Source organism: Hipposideros armiger, unplaced genomic scaffold (assembly GCF_001890085.2).
Source record: "Hipposideros armiger isolate ML-2016 unplaced genomic scaffold, ASM189008v1 scaffold_426, whole genome shotgun sequence".
NCBI lineage: Eukaryota > Metazoa > Chordata > Mammalia > Chiroptera > Hipposideridae > Hipposideros > Hipposideros armiger.
The window spans coordinates 1,561,141-1,571,360 of NW_017731776.1; the positions used below are offsets into that span (position 1 = coordinate 1,561,141).

The following is a 10,220-nucleotide window of genomic DNA, read 5'->3' on the forward strand; positions in this document are numbered from 1 at the left end:
CCATCCATCCATCCATCCATCCATCCATCCATCCATCCATCCATCTGTCAATATGTGCTTTGGCAACACAATGCTGTGGGTATAGGCACGACTCTCACATCGAACAGGCCTGTGTCATTTCCCCGCTTACTAGAGCTGTGGCCCTGGGCAAGCTGTTCAACTCCTGTGATCCTCAGCTTCCTCAATATAAAATGGGGACAACAACAGTATCTATGTTTTGGGATATAAGAAATGATAAAATGGAAGAGCACATGTAAAGTCGAGCATATAATAAGCGGCTGATAAGTGGTCATAACCATTATTATTATTATTTTTCACTATGATTGAGAGGCAGGCGCATATAGTGGGTAGTAACCGTGTGAGTGAGGGCCCTGGAGTAAGGCTGCCTTGACTGAAATCCCAGCTGAGTGACCAGAGCAATGCTCTTAACCTCTCTGAGCCTCCATTTCCCCATCTGAAAAATGGGGATGGTAATAGTCCCCTGGTTCCCGTGGGACTAAATTTTAAGGCCTGTAGAACAGGCTGGCACAGAGGGTACACACTCAGCCCTGCTGTCTCTTACAAGTGCCAGTTGGCAGGGGCAGGGTGACTCAGAGAAGGCCTCTCAGAGTGGCTGTCCTCTCCAGGAACCGGCCCAGGCTCTGTCTCCACCTACCCCAGCTGGGAAGGGTCAGGAGAGCAAGTGGCAGAGCCAGAATGACCTTTGGTCCTGGCCCCTGGTGCCAATTTGGAGCTGTAATGAAAAGACAAATGGACCCCTACGCGCCGGGATGCCAAGTCAGCATGTGTGGTGAGGGCGAGGAGGACATGAGAAGGGGAGAAGGCTCTCTGAAGGTCTGTCCATACATCCTCCTGGGCTCTGAGGCCCCAGAGTAAGTGATAGGACACCCCCAACCCCAGGTCCCCACGCCTCTTCCTTCAAGTACTCCTGTCAAGCTGCTGCGTGGAGAAGGCCGCAGAATTCCCTCTCAGGTACTACCTGCCCACACACCTTCTGGGCCCTAGCCAAAAATCTTCAGCAAAGACTGAGACCCCCACCCTCAGCCCATTTTAATAGAAAATCCTGACTGTCATCTTGGCTCAGCTTCTGCTATGCTGTGTGGCCTTGAGCAAGTCACTCACCTTCTCTGAGCCTCAGCTTCCCCTGATTCAAACGAGGGGTGTGTGTGTGTGTGGGGGGCCACAGGTGTGCTTCCACTTTGGGTTGGTCGCTCAAATTATCCGAGTTCAATGGGAATCACGTGACCAAGTTTGTCCTGGGGAAATCCTACCTCATTCTCACTCAGTGAGGAACGCTGACCCCTGACCTCCTTTTATCTCACACAACGGCCAGCAAACACAGAAAAGGCGTTTCTAAACACAGAAAAGGTGATGCTATCATGAGTCATCAGAGAAATACAAGTGAAAGCCGTAATGAGTACACCCACCAGAACAGGGAGCGTTTTTAAAATGACCATATCCAGGTTGGCAAGATTCACATGCAGGTGGGCGTGTAAACGCTCACTGCCACTTTGGGAGAGTATTTGGCGGTACCTCCTGATGCTAAATCGAGCCTTTCCCAGGACCCAGGCATCCCACTCCTGGGGACGGAGCCAGGAGAAGTGAGGGCTCACAGCCACCAAAAGATACCACCAGGGTGTTCATGGCAGCTTTACTTGCAATGACCCCAAGCCAGAAACAACCCAATGTCCATCCACAGAAGAACAGGTAAATCAGTGCAGGTATATCCGTACATGGAAACACTACACAACATTGAAAATGAAACCACTGACATGCACCATGATCGAATGTCAGACATAATGTTCAAAGAAAACACCAGACACAAAGAGGTACAGCTGTCTGAATCCATCTGAATGAAGTTCAGTCACGGGCAAAACTGATCTATGGTGACAGGAGCCAGAGTAGTGGTCCCCTTGGGGAAGTGTGGACTTTGGGGGGATCACAAAGGAGCCTTCTGGGGCACTGGGGGTGTTCTGGTTCTTGATCTGGGTAGTGCTTTCACAGGTATCTCCATACATAAATTTTCATCGAGCTGTGCACTGAAGATTTCTGTCTTTTATAAGTAGGATATGTGAGCTCTTACATATCTTGAATAGATATACCTTAAAAAAAAAAAAGCCCCACAGGGAACGCCCTGCCTTCCGCCCAAACAGCTCCTGGCAGGCTTGGAACAGCAGGTCTGTCCTGAGTGAAGCTGCCGGGATGAAAGGTCTCCAGGGCACAGGATGACAGAGCAAGAGGGGTCCTCTGGGCCTCCTGGCCACCCGTCCCATTTGTCAGATGGGAAAACTGAGGATCAGCGAGAAGAAATTTTCTGAGGTCACAGTGAGCAGGTGGCAGAGCTGGAGCTTAAAACACCAGGTTTCTTGCTAGAATGAAGGTGCCACACTGGCAGGAGTAGGGGTTAAGGGCTCCCCAGTGTGGATGCCCCACCTAGAGATGGGGGGAGGCCAGTCACAGAAAGAGGGGCCATGGGGGTCAGCAGGTGGCCCAAGGGCACTGAGGTTCCACGCTCTCAAACAAACAAAAAAAGGCCAATGGGCAGAGCTTCCCTCGCTGCACTCTGCTGGGCCCCTTCACAGCCCAAGAGGCAGGGTCAAGGGAACCAGTTCCGACAGGGCAGAAGCTTCCAGAATAGGCAGCGATGTAAGAGAAAAGTAAAAGCAACCAATGGCGTTTAGAAAAGGCACCAATAGGTTCTCTAAGCCACTGTTTATCTGCAGACTTCCCTGAGAAATTGGAGGTCTGAGAGTGGGTGGATTCGAGGCTTTGGAGCTGCACATATATAACCCACTCCAATTCCTAACCATCTGCCCGAGAACTCAGAATTTAGAGACCAAAGGGCCTGGACCAAACCTAGCCCATTCTTTCACCCATTTTACAGATGAGAAAACTGAGGCCCAAAGACAGAAAGTGCTGAGCCTAAAGTTGCAAGCAAGAAAAATTCAACTTTATGCCACCCAACCTTCCTATTGCAGAGAATACTTGGAGCTGGAAGGTGTTTAGGGAGCATCGGCCCACTCTCATTTTATAGAGGGGAAACCAAAGTCGGGGTTGCGGGGTCACCTGGCTCTTGTTCCTCCAGACTCTCTGAGCCTCCACTTCCTTATCTGTAAGAAGGGAGCGTATACAGCCCACCTCATAGGGCTGAAGACTGAATTAGCTAGTATGTATGTAGTAAGTGTCTAATAAATGTTACTTCTTGTTATTAATTATCAGCGAAGCTCCCATGTGATCATCTTGCCAGCCAGCACGTCGAGCCTTAGAAGACTGGCCCTTATCAGTCTCGCTCTGGGTGCTTTGAAGCAGAAATGGTCCAGGGCACTATTCAGCAAGAGGCACTGCCCTCACCTGTCTTTCTCACTTTCCTGAAGGTAGCTGAGGTGTGACCCCTCCAGATGGATCTAGAGTTAATGATGAAGAACACGGGCTCTGGAGCCAGACACTGACAGGGTGGAATCCAGGCACTACTGCCATGTGACCTTGGGCCAGTCTCTTAACCTCTCTGAACCTTGGTTTAAAGTCATCTGTAAAAGGGGGATAGAACAGTAGCTCCCTCATAGAGATTTTATGAGGGTTAATTGAGACAATGCACAGTGCCTGACACATGGTAAGTGCTCAGTAAGTGTGAGCTATAACTGTTAAGAAGTCCAGGGTCTCCTGTGACCATCATCAGGGTGTTCCTTACCATGGCTCCCACTCCAGGATGGGAGAGGCAACCAGCTTGCCAGGCCAGGGGAATAATGTGGGTTATGTCAAAGAATTACTGCTTAGATCCATCTTGAAGTTTCGTTTTACACATAAATTAGTGCAAAAATGGAACACTGGAACATGCACACATGGCCAGTTGCCAAATAAATGGTCCATCCCTTCTGGAAAGTGGTTCTTGGCCACAGCCATAGAAGTCAATATCCTCTGACCCAGTAATACCACTCCTGGGAATTCAGCCTAAAGAAATAATTCAACAGACTTAAAAAGCAAAAACTCAACCATCTGCAGGAAATGGATCCTGCAATGAGCATCTAGAAGAAGAATTGGAAATAACCTACACGTACATCTCCAGCAACAAGAGATGGTCAACGGACTGGTGGATGGAAGAGCCCGCGATGAACCCTGGGATATAATGGCCATCATTAAATGGTAATTAACAGCAATGCTGGCAAGTCTCCAACAATGTTTACATTTGGATAAAGGACCAAAAGGGAGCCACAAAAACAAATAAAATGGTGGCATTAAATGTGATTTTTTTTCCCCTCCAAAATCTTGACTTTTTCAATTAACAGCAACAACAATAACAAAAATAAAAACAGAAAAGAAGACAATTTCTCCTAAGCCCTCAAATGTAGTTCCCATTTGAGGCCTGGGGGCAGAGGCTGGGCCAGCGTCACCTTCCTTCCCTCCCCTTTGATAGTTGTCCTGGTGGGGTGGGGAGGGAGTGATGCAGAGATGTGCCAGGTGGGGTTAGGCAGGGATGTGCTGAGGATTATGGGAGCATGGGTGGGTAGGTAGGAAGTGGACAGAGTGTGATGAGGCGGGGCGGGGGGGGGGTCCCCTCTGGGAGGAGGTGCTCCTAGAACACTCTTAAATGATGAGGATGAATACCCTGGGGGGGAATCTAGGCAGAGGCAAGAAGGAACTGGGAGACAGGCCAGATCCAAAATGGCTTCCTGGAAGGAGGCTGAGGAATTTGCACCACAGGGGAGCTCCACGGTGGGCTTAAGGATGATCCCTGGGGCTTCCTGGAGGAGGATGGATGGAAGGGTATGCCTAGGGGTAGGGGGATCAGTGAGCGGCTGCGGCAAGCATCCAGAGAGAGAGATGAGGCCGACTGGAAGAGCACACCTGAGAAGGAGGTTGGCAGAGTATCTGAGTTCAGGTTGGGCTGGTGGGACATCCAGAGGGAGGTGCTCAGGAAGCAGTTGGGTCTATTGGTCTGGAGCTCAGGAGAAAACCTGGGCTGGAGATGAAGTTGGTTTGGGGTACCACATGGAATGGGTGTTGGAAGCCTCAGGGTATGGCCGAGCTCACCCAGAGCCAGGAGGGGTGCAAGCGTTACAGGAGGAGGACCCTGAAAGGGGACAGAGAAGCAGAGAGGGAGCAGGGGCAGGTGAGAGGTGTCCAGAAGCCAAGGGCATGGAGACCTGTAGGAGGGAATGGTAACAGGTCAGATGTCAGAGAGGGGTCCAGCAAGATAAGGACTGAAACGTTCTGTTCAATGTATCAAGTTCAATGATGCCACAATGAGCATTTTCAGTGTGCCATGGTGAGAGAGAGATGAGTGGTGAGAAAGTACACCCTGAAAATCTGGGGGCATCCTTTTGAGGATATTAGATGAGAAAAGACGAAAGAAACTGGACAGTGGCTAACGGGTGGATGGGCTCCAGCTGAGACCAGTAGTCTGACCCCACGTCTGCTGGGCTCCAGACCCCAGCTCCTCCCAAAGACCCCAAAGAGACTGGCTCTAGCCACTGCCAGGCTCAGAAGGCAGACCTGCTGGGCGGGCAGCCCCTGCCTTTCTCTCTCCATTCCACTCAGAAAGCAGGAGGGGTGTGAGTAGGGAAACTAGGACTCCCCGAACCTGGGAGGAGGACTTGGTGCCAAATCCCAGCCAGCAGGATACCCCCAACCTCAGCAGGCTAAGTGGAGGGGAGCCCACCCTGCCAAATGCGCAGGTGCTAGGGAAACAGGTCCAGGACAAGCCACACTGCCAGCCCCAGACATGGGAGGAACCACGGATGCCATCTGGGTGTGGGGGCAGGGGCTAGGGCAGGTAAGAGGAAGTCTTTTGAAAACCAAATCTTCTTTTATTTTTACATTAATAAAGTCTATTTTCTACAAGGAGGGTTTGTTCCTATTTTTACCTTTTGGCTATTTAAAACATTAGTAATGTTATAGCTTAATGATAAAAATAGTAATCACTCAGATTCATTGAGCATACCTCTGCCAGACACTGTTCTGGGTCCTTCACAAAGATTAACTCACTTGATCCTCCCAACACTCCAATGAGGTAGGTGCTATCATTGTCCCAGTTTTACAGGTGAGGAAACGGAGACGCCCCTTCACTGCTGACTTTCAGCATTTCCCTGATTATTATTATTTCCTGCTCTTGGCTCTTATCCTAGAAATGCCCCAAAGCTGGAGTGGGAAAAGGGGGATACTGGCCTGGCAGACAAAACTCTTGGGTTTTCCTCTTGCCTCTGTCGCTCACCTTAGGAGGTTTCTGAGACCCAGGTTTCTCACCTGTAAGGTTGAGAGGTTGTCTGTGATAGCTGCCTGGCTGCACTCTGCCGCCCTGCGGGGTGGGTGCTGACACCAGCACAGACTTTTGGAGGGCCACTGGACCATAGGCATGGCTAGCTTTCCACACAGGTATGGCCTGTGCTGCTGGGCCAGAGATTTAACTGAGAGCGCCACGGGGAGGGGGCAGTCCCTACATTTCCTTCCTTCCAGCCTCTCTCCTCCCTCTGCCTTTGCCAGGTGCACTGGGTTTGGGAGGAGGTATAAAGGGGCAGCTGGTGCTTTGGCCTCTTTCTCTCCCCTTCTCCCACAGATCCAATTTTGTTGCTAGTGCCCTTCCCTGCAGTCTGGAAACTGTAAATGGCGAGGGGTGGTCGGTGTCTCCTGGATGCCTGTTCTGCCTAGTCTGTTCAGCTTTCTCTCCTGGGGCCCCCAAATAGGTTCTCATAGGGAGGTAGGGGTCTGGTGATTTCAAAAGAGAAATGACTGGCCCAGGATTACACCGCTGTCAAGAGCGGGCTCCCCATCAGACCTCTTGTCTAACCCCAAGCCTGAACTAGGATGTCTGAAAAGGGTGAGTGTCTGAAAAGGAGGAACCCGGATGGAAACCTATTATAGCCCCACCCCAGAGCTGCAGGCTTCCAGGTATCCTGGCTGGGCGAGCACCATCTGGGCTCCTGCCCTCATGTCCTGGTCAGATCCCAGGCGGGGGATACGGGAATGGGAGGTGGTGAGAGGGACTCCCGTTTGGCCTATGGGACACTGTTCCCCACTCTTCGGCAGGAGAGGTCTACCTCGAGTCTCTGGACAGCACATCTTATCTCCTGACCATAGGGAGTGAGTGATGGTGCTGCTTTGGGAATGTCTGGAAGAAGGAAATGAAACGGACATTTAATGAGGTCCTACTGTGTGCCACGCATATTCACACACCTACGTTTTAATCAATCCTCACTACAAGTGGACGCGGTTATACCCACTTTACAGACGCTAAAACTGAGGCTTACAGAGATGCCTGGAGGAAAATGGATCAGACTTTCTCGTGGGCCTCCTGTGCCTCAGTCACAGTGTCAGCCTCTGGCCCGCGTGCCCTCCCCGAATCCTCCCTTCTCGCCTGTGAGGAAGGAACCACCATTCCCTTTACACAGATGGTAGCTCCGAGGCTGAGAGACTCGCCATCCCGCCCGCTGCCCCGTCCCTCAGCGCGGCGGCGGCGGTCGGACCCCAGCATGCCCTCGAGCGGCCCCTCCCACCCCGGCATGCCCCCCCCCTCCCCGACGGCGCAGCGCGGGGCGCAGCGCTCACCTCGATGCGGTCGATGCGGTCCCGGAGGGCGCGCACAGCGTCCTCCAGCTCGAGGATTAGCGCGGGCGAGTCCCACGGCCCGTCCGCCATGGTGTCGCGGCGAGGCCCGGCGTCCTGGAGGCCGCGCGGCAGGCCGCTCTCGCAGCGGCCCAGCTTGCTTGTGAGCTCGCGGATGGTGTCCTGGTCCGCGCGGATGCGCGCCTCCTGCTGCAGCGCCGTCTGGCGCAGCTGCTCCGCCGTGCTCTGCAGCAGCAGCAGCTCCTCGCGCTCGCCGGGTGCCGCGTCGCCCTGCTCAACCCCCGACGGGCAGGCGGCCGCCAGCGGCGTGCACAGGAAGCGGCTGAAGAGGGGCACGGGAGGCATCGGGTGCGCGCTGGCCGCCGGCGCCCCGGGCAGTGCAGGGGGCCGAGCCGAGCCCCCAGCGCCGTGCAGCGCGCTCAGGCTGCGCTGCGGACCCTGGGACGCGGTGGCGGCGCCCGAGGCGGCCGAGGCGTTGTCGGCTCCTCCGGGCAGCGCCCGCGCCGGGCTGGCCGCCAGGGGCACGCTGGCGATGATGCATATGACGGCACCGAGGAACGCCAGCATGCCCGCGGCCAGCAGCACGGCCAGGAACTTCAGCGTGAGGCGGGCGGCGGGGGCTCCCGAGGCCCCCAGCAGGCGCAGCGGCGGGGTCGGGGCGCGGGGCCCGGGAACGCGGTGCCGAACCGGGCCGAACCCGCAGGAGCCGGAGCCGGAGCCGGAGCTGTTGCCGCGGCCGCTGCTGCCGCCGCTCTGAGCCCGGGCGGCTAGAGGAGGAGAAGGCGGCTGGCGGGCGGGGAGGGGGAGCGGACACGGCGGCCCCGCCCCTCCGGCTCCCCCGGGCCGGCCGTGGCTCAGCCCCGCACCCGTTCTGTGCCGGGCGTGAAGGTGGGGGCTCCGCCCGAGATGCGGCAAGAGGCGGAGGGCGGCGCCGAGAGCTTTATCCTGCCGCTGTCACAGCGCGGCGGGACTCCTGGGCGAACCCCCACCCCGCCCCTCCAGTGCTCTGGACGCCTCCCCGAACCGGTAATGCCAACAGCTACCTTGCGGGGAGCTTTCCCCGTGTCACGCTCTGTGCTGAGCGAGTTACAAGCTGGGTCCCGGTTAAGCCTTGCCGTGGACATGCTCACAATATAAATGAGGAAACTGAGGCCCACTCAGGTCAGATTGCTATCCAAGGTCACACAGCTATTGTAGTATGCGTTGGAGCAGCATTTGGGCTCAAGCACATCTACTATAGGATGGAGTTGGGGTGGGCATGGTGAGAGAAAGAAAAAAGGCCGGTGTCGGGGGCAGGGGACTGGAGATTTTGACCCAAACTCTATTTATACGATGGCCACCAGCCTGTCACTTCCCATCCCCAACCTCCTGAAGAAGAAGAGTTCACTACCCCCCACCCCCTTCAAGAAAAAAAAAATCTTCCTGTGGTCTCCAAGGGTAGCAGAGGTTCCTCCTCTGACTCCCTGGGGGCACGGACCACCGAGAGAGAAGACCCCTCTCCCAGCTGCAGTCTACATTAGGATGGCAAACACTGGTGGCCATGTGGACCAGGCCCTGGAAGGAACAGGCAGGAATGGGAGTGGGATGTGGTGTGGGGGTGGTGGAGGAGACTTTTACTTTCTCCTGTCAAACATATCTATATATATTTTGTTGCAAATTAACTTTGAAATTCACCACCACAACAACAGCCTACCATCCTTCACAATCCAGCTCCAGTTCCAATTTTTCACAAGGCATTTTCTGACCAAAGTGGGCTCCCAGGGCTGGAAGGGCGCTCAGAAGGCTGTGGTGTTCACGCTGCAGCCTGGAATGGAGGAGAGAGGCTATGGCTCATGGGAGTCACTGGCCAAAGTCACACCCAGGTCTGTCTCCCTTCCAAGCCCACATTCTGGACTTGAAGGGAGGCCCAGACTGGGGTTCTGGACCACCATGGCTACCATGTGGGCGCGGCACAGTGTTGGTGGTAGGGAGAGACCAGAATATTTCTCAGGAGGCAACAGCCCTGGGGGACCTTGCTTGGCCATTGGGATCCTGCCCAGTGGCACATGCCGCACATACCACACACCTCATCCCCAGCCCCAGGATGATGCCTGCACTGCTTACCTGATCTCGGAGTCAGGATTATCTGAATTGTAAAGTAGGAGCGGAGCAAATGCAAGCTCTACACCATGAACACCTGAGCCATATGTGCACGGATGTGAGTTAGTTCTTAGAGCAGTGACCTGGAACCCCCGACAGGCAGCACAGCTTGGAGGAAGCATCTCTGGATGGAGAGGTGGGCCAGGCTCTCTGAGGGCAAAGGAAGGCAGTAGGGGGCTGTGAGGTCCTGAGGGTGCATGGGGCTTCGGGAATCCTGGTGCATTCACGTGTGTTCTGTGAAGATAGAAGCACACCTATAACATCCTGAGGAGAAACTGTCCTAGAAAACCCAGGGAAGGACGGGGGAGGCCAAGAGCGGGGACTGCTACCAAGAGCAGCAGAGCTGCTGTGGCTTGGGCACCAAATGGTGCCACCTTTATATGAGCTGCCCTGGGATAAGTGGGTCCAGAGGTTGGAGTTGAACCTTGTTTAGACTGGTCTGTTTATCTGCTAAGATGACTTTTTAAAACCTGGGATATGAACAGGTCACTCTCCTGTTTATAAACCCATGGTGGCTCCCCATC

At 54.4% G+C, this 10,220-nt stretch overlaps 1 protein-coding gene across 1 annotated transcript in view; it reads right to left on the bottom strand.

Moving 5' to 3' along the window:
- The window catches only part of NPTXR (neuronal pentraxin receptor), a 22,006-nt gene extending 13,325 nt beyond the window's left edge, over window positions 1-8,681 (bottom strand). The window contains exons 1-2 of the mRNA XM_019664572.1: window positions 8,601-8,681; window positions 7,540-8,508 (exon numbers count right to left, since the gene is read on the bottom strand). Coding sequence (XP_019520117.1) covers window positions 7,540-8,508; window positions 8,601-8,681 — 1,050 coding nt within the window. The remainder of the gene's footprint in view (window positions 1-7,539; window positions 8,509-8,600) is intronic.
- Between the last annotated feature and the right edge of the window lie 1,539 nt (window positions 8,682-10,220).